General features: G+C 37.8%; 3 protein-coding genes across 4 annotated transcripts in view; all 3 read right to left on the minus strand.

Annotated features, from left to right (window-relative positions):
- The window catches only part of LOC578386 (DNA excision repair protein ERCC-6-like 2), an 18767-nt gene extending 14844 nt beyond the window's left edge, over positions 1-3923 (minus strand). The window contains exons 1-6 of the mRNA XM_030996471.1: positions 3799-3923; positions 3306-3389; positions 2442-2554; positions 1555-1654; positions 818-877; positions 189-304 (exon numbers count right to left, since the gene is read on the minus strand). Of these exons, the coding sequence (XP_030852331.1) occupies positions 189-304; positions 818-877; positions 1555-1654; positions 2442-2554; positions 3306-3389; positions 3799-3822 (497 nt within the window). The 5' untranslated portion in view covers positions 3823-3923. The remainder of the gene's footprint in view (positions 1-188; positions 305-817; positions 878-1554; positions 1655-2441; positions 2555-3305; positions 3390-3798) is intronic.
- A 655-nt stretch (positions 3924-4578) lies between these two features.
- LOC115928793 lies at positions 4579-9396 on the minus strand. Its single transcript, XM_030996698.1, has 7 exons — positions 9280-9396; positions 7633-7821; positions 7083-7167; positions 6288-6476; positions 5546-5628; positions 4900-5006; positions 4579-4587 (listed from the first exon to the last, which is right to left on the minus strand). Exons 1-7 carry the CDS (start codon positions 9284-9286, stop codon positions 4579-4581), a joined length of 669 nt encoding a protein of 222 aa, XP_030852558.1. The 5' UTR covers positions 9287-9396.
- Positions 9397-11569: 2173 nt separating this feature from the next.
- Positions 11570-15754, minus strand: LOC115928895 (tetratricopeptide repeat protein 33-like). 2 transcript variants are annotated; one of them, XM_030996963.1, is made up of 5 exons: positions 15685-15754; positions 14201-14503; positions 13748-13829; positions 13128-13259; positions 11570-12360 (listed from the first exon to the last, which is right to left on the minus strand). In XM_030996963.1, the coding sequence occupies exons 2-5, from the start codon at positions 14434-14436 to the stop codon at positions 11974-11976; spliced, it is 837 nt and encodes a 278-aa protein (XP_030852823.1). In that variant the 5' UTR covers positions 14437-14503; positions 15685-15754; the 3' UTR covers positions 11570-11973. The 2 variants fall into 2 exon arrangements, with proteins under 2 accessions (XP_030852823.1, XP_030852824.1); XM_030996964.1 differs by lacking the exon at positions 15685-15754 and having other exon boundaries at positions 14201-14807.
- Between the last annotated feature and the right edge of the window lie 1879 nt (positions 15755-17633).

The following is a 17633-nucleotide window of genomic DNA, read 5'->3' on the forward strand; positions in this document are numbered from 1 at the left end:
ACTCAAAAATTTTAATTTTTTGAGCCACTTCTTGATCATTTTGAAGATTTTTAGGGCTTCAATATAACATCATATCACAGACACTGATTACACGTAGGGCCGTGCATCTTAGATTTAACATTGTTAAACGATGCCTTTAACAAGAATAGTTACACAAGAAATACAAGGCGGGTGATGACCTAGCTTACCAGTCCAATACACACCAGAGCTCTCCCATTTTGTTCTGTAGAGCGGTGCCTGTAAGACCATACCTCCGGTTTGTATTCATGTCCTTCAACGCCTGGGTGATGAGGGCGCTAGGCTCCTGCATCAAAACAAAAGATACAATACTGTATCGTATCATAGGAATGAGACCTTAGCTAAGCAAGCTGGATGAAATAGTCTAGATTGAATTTTCCTATATTTGTGGATGATAGAGGCCTATAATTAATGATGAGCCTAGGAGGCACTGGCCCTTAGACTTAGGAGGCGAGTTGGCTTAGTTGGTAAAGTGTCTGCCTTTAAAACCCCCAAAACGTGGGTTTGAATCAAACCACGTACTCCTCCCCTGTTAAATGGAGGCCCTGCGTAAAGGAGAGTCACCCGGCATTTTTAGAACCCACTGCACTGTTCATATAAGAGTAGGGGGACACCCCGGTGTAGTGGTTCACCTGCACACCCTGATCAGACCCGAGGGTTACAGTGATTCAGTTCGCTTTTCGCCTCCCAAACTTTTAATTTCTAAAAATAAATGCCCATCTTAAAATTCTCCTCTGCAAGATATATCCAATTCATGAACCCACTTTCACTCTCAATCAGAGATACACATATTCCATACCTTGATTTTGTGAACTTCGTCAACGAAAACAGCATCCCACGAGACTGTGAGCAGGTCGTCCTGTTAAAGTAGAAATGTTAGACATTAACATGTAAATAAATATATGATTAAAATTCACAGAGTTTTCAAAAACATTAGGATAGTATATCCCAATGAGAGTGGTTTACACAAAACAAATTATGAGTTCCGAACAAAAGGTCCATTTCTCAAAATGATAGTCATGTTATTACGTTCAAAACTACATGTACTCCCTGTGCATAATAAACAAAATAAAATTTAGATGCTACTTGTAAGTGTCGGCTTGCATGGTGATGTACATATACAGTAGGTTTGCGGGTGCACCATGTGAGAGAGAGAGAGGGTTGAGGAGTCCTGAAAAGGCCCTGACTCGGTAATCTTTCTAGGGGGTGTGTAGTCCTGAAAAGAACTGTTGTTATCTTTCTTAGCATATAGTTCTAAGGAGAACTATAGCGCTTGGAGAGGAAGAGTGGCTCAACGTTTTTAACAGGTTGACTATCCATCGTCAGGAGTGGAGAATAGCTGGCGTGCGTGAGCTTAAGTGCTGGGTGCGGACGTCAGGGAAAAATAAGTGACCGTGTTGGCTTGAGTCATCGGGGAGTGGGCATGGATGGTCGGCTGGTTCGTCTGACTGTCCGTCTGGGCTGGAGTCTTCGGGTTGCCACACCTGTAGCTCCACCAATACATATTTATAATTCCCCATGCCTTCATAGTCTTACCTGATATAGTCTGTATGTTTCATACGTTGTGAGCACTGCATCCAGTCTGCCTCTCATAGCCCTCCTCAGCGTATCATCTCTCTCCTTACCATGGTATCTCCTAAGGACAAACACAAAAACAATTGATTTGAAATATAATGACACCGTTCATGCCTTCTACAGAAGGCGATGGTACCCAACATGGTCCTGCAAAAATTCCTCAGGGAAACTCTCAAAATTCATAACCGCAACCCTTGACTGAACAACATGCATGTACCGGTAACTAATCTGAACCCTACCCCTAAAACCTAACCCCAAACCCAATTGCAACCCTAAACCTAAACCTACATTGATTAAATAACGCCCAGAGTTGTCATCGCTGGAGAAAATCTAAGATCACTCAACAGGCCAATACATTGTATTTTCAACACAGAGATATGGAAAGATAAATCGGAAACCCCATCTCAGATACAGCTACCGGTAGCTAACCTTCCAATATTGTTTGTTTAGTCGTACACAAAAATTTTCTTTTCATTCCTGAATCTATGGCTTTTAAAATCTACATGTAAGTGTGTGGCTGGAATTCCAAAAGAAGAAGATTGATACAGTTCAGAGTGAGAGTTTGTTAAAAAAAAAAAAAATCAAAATCTGAGTCTGGCATTACGGCTTCCTATAATGGCTGCAATTTTACTGGCTACCTTAAAGTCCAGTAATATGTGTAAGATTAATTTTTAGATATTTTGGTTGCAGTCTCAGTTACATGTTCTTTAATAGTTGTTTTAAAAAAGGCAAAAGAAATTTTGAAAATCCTGACAATTAATCAACCCTATCAAACTATGACCAAGATGATTTCCAACCACTACCTTGAGGGTGGGTGTCAGTGAGTTTGCAAGCATTGGAATACTTACGCTACAATGCAGTGTGTCCAGGTCTCAAACTCATCCAGCCAGTTATAGAGCACAGAGTTTGGGCAGATGATGAGAAAAGTCTTTGTCTTAGAGCTGTATTTCTGTGGAGACTCCTGGAAAGGGAAAGATAAGACTTTGTTCAGATATGACACGGAAAAAACCTCAGCGGGTTTTGTTTTACGACGTAAAGAGTGATATAAATATCTTTGTTGTTTTTCAGTTGTGAAAGTGTCATATAGGAACGAGTCTCAAAATTGCAGCAAAAATTTTACGTTTATTCTCTTTCTTTATATCCAATATGAGAACTATACCTTGTAGAGATGAATTCATGAAGGAGGTTTTTCTTTTATAAAGTCTACAAAGCACCTGAAAAAATAACTTGTGCATATATGTAGGCACATGTATAAAAAACAAACTTCAATGAACTTTACCTGGTACCCTATAGGTAAACGGTTAAGGTGTATGAAGAAAAGAAAGGATAACATAAAACCCAGAGTACAGGCCCGGGGCTCGCAAGGAACTAAAGTTGGACTTAGGTTCCATGCATTCCTTATAAGACGTTTTGCTGTTCACCAAGATTGTATTTAAATTGCAATATCTCTTTTGATATAGCAGTAATATTTGAAGCTAATGTTTTGAATACAGTAAAGCCACATGAAACCCCTCATCAAGAGCCAAATATATATTGGTGATTGTTACACTTAAACTAATACCGGTAGTTTAAACCGCCATGATCGTCTTACATGAATATGTAGTACATGGATCGCCAACTAAAGGGCAATATGAGCCTATCCAGGACGGAGGTTTAAAACCATGAAGAGTCAACTAAACAAAAGACAGTTGTAGCAATCTGCAACTAATTACCTTCTGCAGAAACTCTGGTAGTCTTCTCTCCAAGTCTTCTTTACCTCCAGTCAAGCCAAGTAAAGCAGCAATAAATGCAATCACCTACAATGTACAAAACATTACACATTTAAAATGTACTGTATCAACTTGATAGCCATTTAAATACAAGTTTGACACTGGAAAGTTCTCTATCATGGTGGGGTTTGATCCTGAGAATATGGCGGTAAAATCAAAATACCCATATAAAGTTATTTTCTCCATTTTACTGTAAATATGGCAATATCAGTCTTGAGGCTTTCAAATTGTCTTTTTCTTATTATAATAAAACCTCACAGAAGCGACCAGAACATCACAAGATAGGAAGATCTGGCTTGAGGTCATGAAGCAGAAGCCATCACTCATCCCCCAGATGGTGTGGAAGGCTTAGGTCAAGGTAGGTCAGATCAAAACCGAAATTGAATTGAATTGAAAAGAAATCTCCCGGCTGATCCCCAAAGGTCCTCCTACCTACCTGGACTGTTTTCCCCAGACCCATGTCATCTCCTAGGATGGCTCCCTCATCCTCCTTGTAATGTCTGTAGAGGAACCGCACCCCTTCTCTCTGGTAGTCTCTCAAGTATCTGTTGATGGTCCCAGGCACCTGAGCAAACAAAGAGAAGCTTGACTGAGTCTTGGTGAAGTGAGATATAAATTGTGAAATTTCCCTTTCTTGTTATCCTTGTTTGTTCATTAACTTGTTCCGTCTTTCCTTATGCCATTCCTTCCTTCCTGCGTTTTTTTCTGTTCATCTGCTCATTCATTTTTTTTCTTCAATTTTCATTCATTCATTCATTCCATTGTTTGTTTGTTTTTCGTTCGTTCATTCATTAGGCCACATACATAATGATAATATCTTTGGAATACATGAGAAAATAATTGATTGAAAACGCTAATGGCACACATGCGTAGCTGCCTAGGAATTGAAAGGGCTAACTATTAAAAAAAATTGTATATTTATTCAAGCATAATCGATCACAATCACAGTATTAACTGAAAAAATTATAAGAATGATTAGTTTATTATTTATATTTTTTTTAAAGGGGGATGACACACACAGAAAAAGGGGAAAGAGAAAAATAGAGAAAAGCCAGCTGAAAAATCTTAAAACCATGTACCGATATACAAAACAATGCAGTACATATATAAATAAACAATGCAGCCACAGGGAGTCAGGGAAAACATCTGAAACCCCCCTCCCAAGGTTACCAGCGTCAAACACGCGGGAGAAAACTCCACCCAGCTCAAGCGTTCATCAAGGGGGCTACATGTAGCACAAGCAGGGTAGAAAAATAGTTAAGAGTGTAGAAGGATAGTATAGTATGAATATTATGCCCCATGACAAATGATTTGTCTTTAGCTGCTGATGTACATGACTAGGAATAGTTTTGAACCACATTCTTTCAATTTCAATTCAATTTCACTTCATTTATTTTCAATTTTTAAACAATGTTTTTAAACAAGGGCAATATGCAGATGACAAATGTTTGTGTAGCCCATGTGCCCATGTCTGTGACTAGTGCTTTTCATTTGCAATTTCAGTTAAACGCCTTAGGGTTATTGTAGATTCACTTACCTGTATCAAAGGTCTTCTGCCTGGACTAGAGAGAGTCAAAGGCTCTTTCGTACTCATATCAGATTTCCCTGGAAAGTGTGGCTTCTCAACATCTTTATCACTGAAACCTGAAATTAATCAGAGGCAAGTTTCTTGAAACTGTAATAAGTCAAAGTTTGTGAACATTCATTTGAAATGTGAGTATACTGCTACAACTTGTGCTTATGTTGGATGTCCAAGAACTAAAGACTTACAATAAATTTGAGAAACTGGCCCCGGCCCCAGAGTCTTGTTGAATGTGTTTCAATGTTGGCATAAAATGCGCATTCTGTAGACCCCAGCCCAGAATACCTCAGTCATCATCGTCAACATTTTAAATTTGTGAATTTTTACACTATCCCTTGCCTGCAAGTGATACAGATAGAATATTTACACAAATTAACTTTAGGATCAAAGAAAGTATTATATCAACCAATACACGGGTCAAAATAGAATGTGCATGTCATCATCTGAGAAAAGACTTGACCACTATACATCCATATTACTGCAGTTCAGTCTTGACATAATGATATCATGTAGACATTTTTTTTCTGGTTGCTTGGTTTTTTTTCAGAGAAATAAAATTTGGTGACCAACAGAGACAGGGAACATTCTGTTCTCAAGTTACCTTCTTCTAAATCAGCAATATCCCAATCATCTCTGGAAGCCCTGTCAACATTTGAGGATGTTGCAACTGGCTGGCTTATTTTCCTGTTCAACAAAAGAATAAATTATCTATTAAAAGATGATGGAAAGGCTCAGTATCAAACACTAGTATATAAGGCTTCCAAGTGGTACAATAAAGTGGTACAATAACTGACCAATATTGTTTTCCTATTGCTCAGTGATCCAGGAACTTCAACTATCTATATCGATATCACACACAACAAAATGCCATATTTACAGAGGTAAGTCAATTTTTCATACTTCGCTAGTCAGCCTGATATAGATAATAATAATAATATTATATAGCTTTGTTTTTGTGTGATACAAGAATATATTGCTCTCGCTATGACAATATTAGACTCGTCTCTGACTCTTTCAATATTGTCATAGCTCAAGCAATATGTTTCTGTATCACACTCAAAGCCATCCAATATTATATAAATATTTTGAATGCTTCACTTCAAAAAGAAATATATATATATATATATATATATATATATATACCGTCTAATGCATAAGACAATAAGCCCTTGCCACTTGTACATTTCATCTGACACAATAGCATACAAGTTGCACATCCATAATAAATCCCCATCAACATCACATACTACAAATAAACACATCTTGACATAATATTTCAAATCAAATAAGTTGTTCATCATACAATTAGAGAGAAAAAAGAACTCATTTTAATAATATCTCACCTTGGTTTATCTACTGTTGCACTTTTAGGGGATGCCTTAGCATCACCTCCGAAAGCAACTACCCCCTTGCGCTTCTTCACGGCGGAACTGACCCTTGACCCCTTGTGTGTAGTAGTCTTCTTGTCAGGTCGAGTAGAGGTTGGTCTTTTAGCTGGTCTTGGATCATCATACATGTCAGCATACTGAGCTCTTGAAGGATTATTGAAATAGAATATGAATTAAAATATGATTATCTCTTTCTCTGTTGTACCTCTCTCTCTCATTCTCATTCTCTCCCTTTCTTTCCATCTCTTACTTTCTTTCTGTTTGTCTCTCTTTTTCTCTCTCTCATCTCTCTCTACCTATCTCTCTCTTTCTCTACCCATCTCTGTCTACCTCTCTCCCTCTCTTTCCATCTCTCTTACTTTCTTTCTCTGTCTCTCTCTGTCTCTCTTACTTTCACTTTCTCTTTCTCTACCTATCTCTCTCTTTCTCTACCCATCTCTCCCTACCTCTCCCTCTCTTTCCATATCTCTTACTTTCTTTCTCTGTCTCTTTCTGTCTCTCTTACTTTCTCTTTCTCTCTTACTTTCTCTCTCTCTCTCTCTTTCTAACAACTGCTACTCAAAAATAAACTTTTGCATTCGGATAGGTACTTCAATAACAAAGACAATTATTGTAAGAAATAGTTGCCGTCATCTGTTTCCTACATTTACATAGCGTAAAGGAGATATTCTGCATCTAGCAAAACCACAGCATTCATATCAAAACCAGAGGATCTAGCAAAACTACAGCACAAGGAAGAACACGTCTTACCTAATTCTATCCTCTTCTGATATGTAATTTAAAAGTGGACTATCAAAGTCTACATCTGGGGCACTGCTCTTCTCACAAGATTTCTCTGCAGAAAAAAAAATAAGTGCAATATTACCAACGATAGGAGAACACACATTATTAGTCTACATATATTCTTTTATAGTGAGAATCAGACTTCATGGCTTCCCAATAAATAACATCTTCCATTGAAAACCATATAAACCTTTATATCCTTCAGATGCTCTTTTAAAATATTGACACAAGGTCTTTCATTTGAATCGACGAGGCCTGCCTAAAAAGTAACATGTAATACACTAAGATTGATAATATTCTCATTTCTCATTTCCCCATTCTGTTTTTGAGAAAAAACTTCCACCCATAAACAAATACAACTTACAAGGTAAAACATTTACTTTCACTTTTGGATATTATACTATCCAAACAGATACCAAGGTAGGATAAGAGTTCATTCAAATGATTAAACAATAATTTTAAAACAAGGCTGGAATATGTTTTTAAATCATACTTTTACAAACTTTAAGAACATTACTTGATCGTGTCATCTCCCTAAGGTCGTCAAGGTGGACTAGTTCATTATCCTCTGCCAAGAAGCCCTTGTACTGGACCTCTGCCATCTTGCATCCATCCCCATCTACTTCTATCTTGAGGATGGCAGCTTTGTACAGGGAGCCATCACCGGAGAATGGCGCCATGCACTTGTCTCCAGTGGACCATTTTCCTACACCATGGTGTGACAAAGAAGAAAAATAATTAATACAAACTAAGTTAAGTCATGTTAATAACGCTTTAACAGCCATTAAATTTGTTTTTGTAGAGTCCGTGTTTCTTGAAACAGCAACACTCGCTCATAAACAATGTAATGATATGGATATTCTCGTGTTTCAGTAGGGGAGTTTGTAATGATATGGATATTCTCGTGTTTACGTTTTCCTCAAAGGTTCATTGACGTACATGTACAAGGCAAATTCCTGGTAGATTTTGCTAGAACTATTTTTACAAACATACATGGTGAATTACTTGTATGCTATTTTTAACACCTGTTCCGAGACGTTGCGCTCTTAATTTTGGCTCTACTTTTTCGGCTTGGCCGATTGGATTAGGTGTCGCTGGGCGTGTCGCCACAGTTGACTTAAATTTAATTAGGCAAATTTGGGAAATAGATTTGTATTACAATTGGAAGGGTTTTTCCTTGTTGCCGGGTCTGTTCACACTATCGAAATAGTATGAGAGAGGAAGTGAGGATTACAGGTGTGTAATAGCCAGAAGCATGTGGGCTCGCTAGTGTGGACGGACATAGCAACATTTATCCCTTTTTATATTCATTGAATTAATTTCCAGGGTTGTTGGGTCTCCGGGTGATTTGCATCTCTTGTTTGAAAGATTAGAATGTAAGAGACACAGGTGGGTGCGTGAAAGAAGTATGTGAGGAATAGAGATGCGGATCATCCGGAGCGCCTTATATCCGGGGGGGGGGGGGGGGGGGGGGGGGGGTAAATTCGCCAAGAAATATAGGACCTTTTAATACGGAAACTAACTATGGGTGGATTGATATTACGCAAAGCGTCTCTGTGACACGCCTCAATTTTTGGGAGGACGAGGCGTGTCAGTTCGGGGGGATAAAACCGAGTTGCGTCTCTGGAGCGGGACCTCTTTTCCGTTACGATACCGACATGAGTTGCTAATTTGCTTCAATTGGGTTGCCCAGCCCCAAAAGATGAACTTCGTGATTTATTAATTCTACGTTTATTTTAATAAATCTTCAACTCCAATCAAGAATTTGTTTTAATGACTTTGATTTATCTTCGTTTTCTACACTTCAAGAACCTAAGTGATACTTATAACATTTTCTGAGTCGGTACTAGGCGGGGCGGCTTTGGCTTTGGCCGTGGATCGCTTCAACAATAAAATCATATTTTATAATACATTTAATGGCAATATTGTATAGAAATTGAAAGATCAATTTATAAAAAATGAGAGACTTTCATGATGTTTCTGGCGTCGGAAACTGACTCATTATAATTGTCATCATAGCAATCGATCTACGAAAGAAACAATTTGAACATGACACACACGTAAATAAGCATGTGGGGCACACGTTAAGTTTTCTGATATTTCAACGTTACATTCACTGCATTAAAATACAAGATACACGTACTAATCATTCACTCATATATACCTTCCATATTTTTCAGTATTTTTGTTGAGAAAATTCATTCACAGGGACCGGAATGACCGTCGTTCCAGAACTTCCAGGGCATTTCTCGTCATCTCCGCTCAGCTCTCGCAGACTTTGATCAGACGAATTCGTGCATTGGTATCGCAGATGGCGCTAGACCTGCTCCACGCTCTGATCTGTCAACAGAGCGAGATCACCATACAATATTTTGAAGCTTGTGCGAATTTCGTGCATTTTCGTTATTAATAGGAGATGAAATAGGGACCTTTGTTACGTTAGTCTCTTTCACTCTCAGTAGATTAGATAATATAGTGACCGTATTGCGGGCCGTATTGGATCAGCCTCTGTCACTCTTTGTACTTCTTTCTCATCCCTCAATCTCGCTCATTCATATAACGTAACTCTCAATTCTTCTTCACTACTTATCTCTCTCTCTCATCACTCATTCACTCGTTATAATCCATTCATCTCCACTCTCTCTCTCCCTCCTCTTTCGGCACCCACTTTCTGCTCTCTCTATCTCTCTCTCTCTCTCTCTCTTACTCTAAGTCCTTGCCCTCCTCCCCTTTCATATATCTATCAAATAAATCCTTCATTCTCTCCGTCTCTGTCTGTCTCTCTCAATCTTTGTCTCCCTCTCTCTCAATCTTTCTCTCTCTTTCTCTCTCTCTCTCCTTCTCCCTCTCTCCTCTCTCTCTCTCTCTTTTTCTCTCTCCCCTTATTTGTTAAATTATCATACAAAATTCTTTATTTTTTTTTTTTTTGTTCAGTTGAATAAACATAATGATATTTCAATTTTGATCATAACAATAAAAGTGATGTGGTACTGAAAAAACCAAGTATAATATGTGTAAAATATAATGAAATGGATATTCTAGTATCCACAAAACATATTTTATTTTAATGCAATGTTAATTATAGATATACAGAGGGGTACATTCAGTTTATTTGCATATATTTACGCAATCAAATTTTACAAATATGTGATTGTGCAGGTACACATGAAAAGTATCATTTCAATAGTTAGTAAAAAAACTAAGTAAAAATTTGTATTGAGAGCGTGCAAGTAATTTCAAATTCAAGTGATTTGTAATCTTACAGATCAGCCTCTCCCACTTACTTGTTTTTAAAAAACTAACAAAAAACAAACAAGAAACAAGAAAACGATAAGGACTGCAATACATGTACATAGAATCAATAAAACACTTGCAAAGAATACTCAAGCTAGTTATCATAAAAGTCCTGCATGACCTGTCTGTATTGATAAATGCTGCTGATAATAACATGTGCTTGTCGAACAACCTTCATGTATAGTACATTATCTGAATACTTCACTCCGCTTAATAGTCGTATTATAATCCATGCTAATTTAATTCCAAACCAGCACCCAAGTGTGCACCATCTCCACTCCTTGGGGAGTGGTTTAATATAACTTACTGTAAACGTGGGAATATTTGCGAATTTAGCGCTGAAGTTGGTGTCCGCGAATATATAAGCATGACTTCTTATGCATGTTTTTAACAGGCTGAATTGCGTGCAACGCAAATTCAAGAACCCGCGAGTATGTTTTGGGGTCGCTCAGCGCGAAAAATTAATCACGCCGAAATTACAGCGTTTATAGTATACTGTTCACATGACATGAGTTATTATCTATAATCACAATTAGAAGAACAAAATCTATGATTTTAACCTTCCTTATCAATAAGTGATGAAGTAACTATTGCACTTTAACATAACTACGACGCAGGCTCATATTGATTATAATAGAGTAGTAGACAGATATCTCACAGTGTTCAATTTTATCCTTAAAGGGACTTTGTAACATTGTTAAGATGAGAGATAGTGGTGCTAAGGTAGTGACTTCAATGCTAGATGTCAATGAAAGATAATCTGAAAATTTGAGTGAAAACGGACCATTATTCATGGTACAAATTGGGAAAACTGATCTGATCAATTCCTTAATTCTCCCAACTATATTATTACAATTTAATTACATTTTAGGTGAATGGGAATCTCACAAAGCAATAAAATGGCTCTACATTCCATTCCAGACATTTAAGTGTTGACAGATTTTTCATAGCCTGTTTTATGTCTTTTTTTCATGGAAAAAACGGTTGGGAAAATTCAAAAATGGTTGGGAGAATTTACTGTTAATCAGTGTTAGAGGGTGCCTCACATCGACGCCTTCAAAGAAAACCGTAGATATCTTTGTGGTTTGAGAATTTTTTTCAGGATTTTTGTATGTCAGAGGGTTAGTACAGTAGAAGGAATATAGTAAGTAACATTTTATACAAAAATTAAGCAATTTTTTCCATCAACCTTCAACAATGTTACCAAGTCACTTTAACATTATCCTACATCCTCGAGCACTACAGAGTTTGTTAATGCCTCCACCACCGAAGGCATTATATTTTCGGACTGTCCGCCTGTCCCTCTTTGCGTTACCGTGATAACTCAAGAACCGTTGAGTGGACTGTAACCAAACTTGGATAAAAGTATATGCAATGATGACCTGGTTAGATTCCGGGCGCTTTTGAATTTCACCTGTAACCCTCTCTACAGGATCATGTACCACCATTGGTTGTTTGGATCATCAAATGCAAACATCATCATGGTTATTATCCAGACCATGCTGTTCACCCTCAATTCACCAAAAATTTATTTTGACATCAGCTCACTGATCCGATGAGTCCTTCACCTGAAACCCTCTCTACAGAACGATGCATCACCACTACTTCGATCAGCAGGTGTTGATACTGTCCTAGTGTCTTCTTCCATACTGTGGTCTTCAGCTTCCTCTGTCTTCCTGGCTGCACTTCCTAACTCCTGCCCATCCTCACAATCTACTCCAGATGATCTTGAAGTGCTCCCAGTGGCATTCAAAGAAGAACCGGTGCCAGGTTCGCATGTCTCGACCGGTTCCAACACTTGGGTCTCCTTTTGGCCCTCTCGTTTTCTGGTCCTGGTCTTGGTCCTTGCCCCAAGTTGGTCTCGCAGTGAGTAGGCCCAGCTTAGATCCTCCTCCCACAGAGTAGGCTCAGCTGGGTTCATGTGTACAGCCCTGCTGAAAGATTTGACAGCCTGCAGAAAGAAAAAAAATTGCACAGGTTGACAATTAATTGGAAAGAAAATAGCAGACACATAATGTGGTCTTATTTACAATTACTATTAACCAAGCATTACCACATAGCTTTAAATACACTTGGTTTGATTCTTCAGAGGGACAAAGGTGGGTATAACACCTTTTTAGGTATGTAAGCATCAAGCAAATGATCAAATATAGGTCCTTTTGGATGAGTCGAGAGCCTTCACCAACTTCCAATTTGCCACAGAGCTCCCAATATAATAAACCCCCGATATAATCAGTAAGTATAAAATGTGTCATATAACATCCCTACACACTTCCAAAATGCCCTGGAAATCATCAGTATGGCTTTAGCTCTGGCAGCCTTTACCAGCACAGTGCACTTCATCCATTTAAACACCTGGGTCAAGAGAGACAACTAGATAAAATGCATTGTCTACGGACGTGTGCACTAGGTACAATGTAGAGACTTGAAAATCTACACACAATTACTCCCACAAGTTAAGCCATTCATGCACATCTTGGAGCTCCAATAAAACATGGTTTCACCAAATTTATGACCATGACCATCTCTATGTACAGAATTGGAATCACATTTATTTGTTTCAACTGCATGTACATGTACATTCTTGACTAAACATACATTGTGAACAACAAGTTGTAACGTAAGATGTTCAGTAGCATGATTTAGGAGTACAACTCAGTGAAAACTATCAGCACTCCCCCCCCCCCCTCAAAAATATCAGAAAGACAAATATGTTACCATGGTGATTTCTCCGAGCCCAATCTGAGCACGTCCTAATGTCTGGTACGCAACCCACCACTGGGGAGCTAACACTGTGGCTTGCTGTGCTGCTTCAACGGCAGGGAATACCTCATGCAACTCCATCAACACCTAGAAAAACCCACAAAGGGGATGATAAAAAAAAAAAAGCTGATTAATTTTTGTCAATCTGTGTGACAGAGCCATGGTCCATGGTCCCTCAATTAATCAAATATGTGGACAGCTTTCCCTTTTCACATGGGTGGGGTACCAATCTGTTAGCCTAATAATATTCTCATTATTTTTTGGAATGCTTGTGTATTGTTTCACCTAAAATCCATTATACTGCAACATTTATTTTAGTCTTGTTGAAGAAAGTAGAGTAGAAAATACTAAAGGGCTCTTCACTACACTGACTCTTGACTACATTACACCGTGCCATAGTACAATATATTAAAGTAAGAGTTAGGGTTAGAGTCAGGGTTTTGGGTTAGGTTTAGATGGGATTCAGGGTTAGGCCTTAGGGTAGGGTTATGGTAAATGTGCGTGCAGGTGTTCTGGTCTCTGTTAATGCCAGAAGTTAAAATAATGTTTAGTTATTCAAATGGATGCCACCTTACTTGTGCTTTCATTTCATGTAGATGTTCATTTGCAGGGGTATATTGAAGAGCATCATTCCACTTGTTCAAAGCCTCCCAGAATCTGGATAAAAGAAGCATATTTTTAAAGAAAACATTTAATGTTTGGATGCTATGAACCAAAATCGATTCGCAAGATAATCAGTTCATATTAAACTTCTAAAATACAAATGAGAGACATACAGATAATTAAATGTTACAAAACAGACAAATGCTAGGATTTTGATAATCAAAGACAGCATATCCATAGTTTAGTACTTTCATTAAAAATCATACCTGGCTGTATCTAGATATACTTGTAGGAAACCACTCATTCAGTGTGCAAGCACACACTTGCTTGAAGTCAGTGAAAGAAGACACCAATGCATGTGAACAAATAAGCACTACTGAGTGTAGTGAACAAATAGTCTCCTACCTAACAATATTATCCCATACCTTCCAGCATCTGCCAGTGTCTCTCCTTCAGCTTTCAGGCGTTGGCTCTTGCTGGCTGCATCCTCAAGAAGCAAAACCTTCCTTTTCTTGGAAAAAGTATCCCACAGATTGTCTTCATGGTGACCATCTTCTCCTGTGGAATCTTCCTGCAACAATCCGGTCTTACTTTCAAAGTTTGAAGAGGCTTCTTTGGACACCTTCTCACCAACTTTTCTTTTCCATCCAAAACTTGTCATATTTTTTTTGTTTGTGTACTTTGGTTTCTTGTGTTCTTTATAACTATAGGCCTACACCTTTATTTTCCTGGAAATAAAATGATTCCATAAAATCAGTATTAGAACATGATCAAGGTAAAGTAACAGTTTACAAGGAAATAAAGTTCTTCCAGATTAGAAGATATTAAACCTTGTCAATCTAGTGTTAATTAAACAAAAAATGAGAAAAGGGCAAACTAACAATTCTAAAAAAATTAGAATTAAAAAAAAAAACATTTCAAGATGAAATTGTAAATTTGGATGTGACTCAATTGTAGAGTCTCACTTTTGGTTAGACTACTTTACCCGAAACAGCCTATTCAAATAATGAAAATGCAGAGAGCTATTATTATTATTAATAAGTATTAATCATTGAATTAAGGAGCAATTCATTCATTTGATAATGCATAAACATAGGGTAATCAATTCTCACTCATTAAGCAACCAAGAGTTAGAGTAGACTCTCAGATCTCACACTAATGATGGAGTTCCTCATGCTAAAAAGAAATGAATAGTCTGGTCAACATAACAAATATAACCCTATTTTGTTACAAAATAAACAAGCACAATTTAGCCAAATCGGGAGAGGCAAATGGAACGCATTCAAGGTACAGGAAACAGACACTACCCTATAAAAATTGGAAAGTTGGGAAAAACTGCTTGTTACTTGTTGCTGTATAAGCTGTAGACCCTAATCCCAATCGCAGCTCCTAAGCTCCTTGGAAGCTAAACCCTGATGTCAACCATGCACACAGTCACAGACTGCGCTGCCTGACAAGCGACAGACAGACTGCTTACTTAGCTCTCAAGTCTAAAGCCAAATGTATTTTGCCCTATATATTCAGGGATATTTCATCAATCTATAATATCGATCTTAAAATGAATTTCAAGATCGAAAATCGGGTGTAATGATGAATCATAAAGAATTTGTCTGAGCCAAGCTAATCCGCGCCGATCCTAGTTAGGTTCAGCCAACTCAACGCACAACTCTGCAAAGTCTCAGCGGGCCGGTGCAGGCGCGGCTAGCTCCGCAGAAGGGTACCATGCATCGGGGGTACCATCCGCCGAAACAGTTGGACTTTGCCACTCACAATTTTACTTTTAATAGTTTTAACAGGGTTGAATTAGCATAATTCATCACTTAAATTGCCCTCTTATCAATTAAAATGTAGTTCGCATGTTTTATTGGCAAAATAATAAAATACACTAGACAAGACGACAGCTACTTACGAAAATCAGGCCAGTTGAGCCAAACCTCAAAGTGATTGATTTAGCTTTTTTAGTATAGCGCCATCTCTTGACGTAATTTAGTGCGGATGCTGGACACGTTCAAATAGAAAGTCATGAAAACAAAAAGAGAAATCTCCTTATATTAGAGTCAATTGGTTTTTAGAAATTTAATTTGAATTTACAAAGGTAGCCCAATTAACACCTTAATCATATCTACATAATAATTTTTATCTTCAAAGACCCTCGACATCCTCGACGGAACTTAGGGCAGGTAACACGTACCAGATCCATATTTTGTGAAAGTGGTGGCGTATGACGGGTCCAGTTGTTGAGGAGTGTCGGGGGGGGGGGGGGGGGGGGGGTCAGCCTTAATAGGTAAAAGTAGAAATAATGTGAAAGCTTCGTGTGATGGGATCGAGTGTTACAGTTTTAAATACATTTACATTCTCCAACAAATAATTTTACATGCTTTCTATAATCATCATTTTCACGTCACATGTAATTTGATCTGAAACCAATGTCCCTGTTAACTCATCTGTTATGTATATTGTATTTAAGTTTTATTTACGCTTAACAGGTTTTCAAGTAAAGCGTTAATATAATGCAGATCTACTGATGCAACAAAACTGAACGAGTCTACAATAACCGTTGTAATAAAAGGGATTTCATTAAATAAATACATTAAACAGAGTTCGATACACCACTAAAAACCATCTGCATGTTGTATGTAAAAGGTGAAAACAGCAGCTGGTAAATGAAGTAATGAATATCCAAAGTTATAAATATCTTACTCCATAAGGAGTTCAATGACCTCCTTATTTCCTCGATCTGAAAAGATACAGGTACTTTCAATAAACACATGTGATATATCCTGGTCAAGGTTGTTTTAAAACATTCAAGCATTTGGACTATGTGCTCCATCAATGTTTGCTATATATGCAAATACTTTTATATTTTTTGTATATATATTTTTTTTAATTTGACTTTATAATTCTATATAAGTCCTCCGTATGTATCGTATACAAATCACCAATAGCAATTACGTGGTATAGTAATTTAAATGTTTTATAAGTGAATGGTTTGTCGTGAACTAGTCAAAGGCAAGTATATAACTTCATTTGATGCATTTCCTTTGTGTCTACACTAAATTACATGAACCTGAATGTATCAATGTGTTGTAAATGAAGATTGTAAAATGTGAAATATGAACAATAAAATGAAATTGAAAAGAAAAAAGAAAAAAGAAATCGCAACTGTTCTCCCGTTCTTTTCACCCTTTCCTTTTCTTCTTTCTCTTCTTTCTTTCCCCTTCTCTCCTCTTTCCCTTCTTTTCCTTCTCTCTCTCTCTTTTCTTTTTGGCGGGGGGGGGGGGGCAAGGTCCGCTCGCCCCCCCCCTCCCTGGATCCGCGCCTGTGCGGCTATATTCCTGGCAAGAGGGACGCCCGCCTCTTTCCCGGTAAAAAAAAAAAAAAAAAAAAAAAAAAAACACCGTCTTATAATATTATCCCTCTTTTTTTTCTTTTTCTTTCTCGTTATTCTCCTTTTCCTCCTTTTCTCTCCTCCGTCTTTCCCCTTTTCTTCCTTTCCGCCTTTTCTCTCCTCTCTCTTACTCTTTCTTCCTTTCCTCCTCCTTTTTCTTCTCTCCCCTTGTTTTCTTCTTCCTTTTTTCTTCTTCTTTCTCTCTTCCCTTTTCTTTCTTTCCCCCTCCTTTTTCTACTTTTCTCCCTTTTTTACGGGGGGGGGGGGGCACGTGCCCCCCTGTGCCCCCTGAATCCGCAACTGCCAGGTTAAATTGTTTGTATCATTTTGCGTGCATGACATTCACAAAATCTTTTAAGAACTTTGAAGAATCGATACCATTTCAATATTCATAATCACTGATTTTATATAAATAGTTAATCAAAATTCAAATTTTCAGGATTTAACTGAAAAAAATTACATCAAATTGC

This window comes from Strongylocentrotus purpuratus, unplaced genomic scaffold, assembly GCF_000002235.5.
Source record: "Strongylocentrotus purpuratus isolate Spur 01 unplaced genomic scaffold, Spur_5.0 spur5_scaffold_3, whole genome shotgun sequence".
Taxonomy (NCBI): Eukaryota; Metazoa; Echinodermata; class Echinoidea; order Camarodonta; family Strongylocentrotidae; genus Strongylocentrotus; species Strongylocentrotus purpuratus.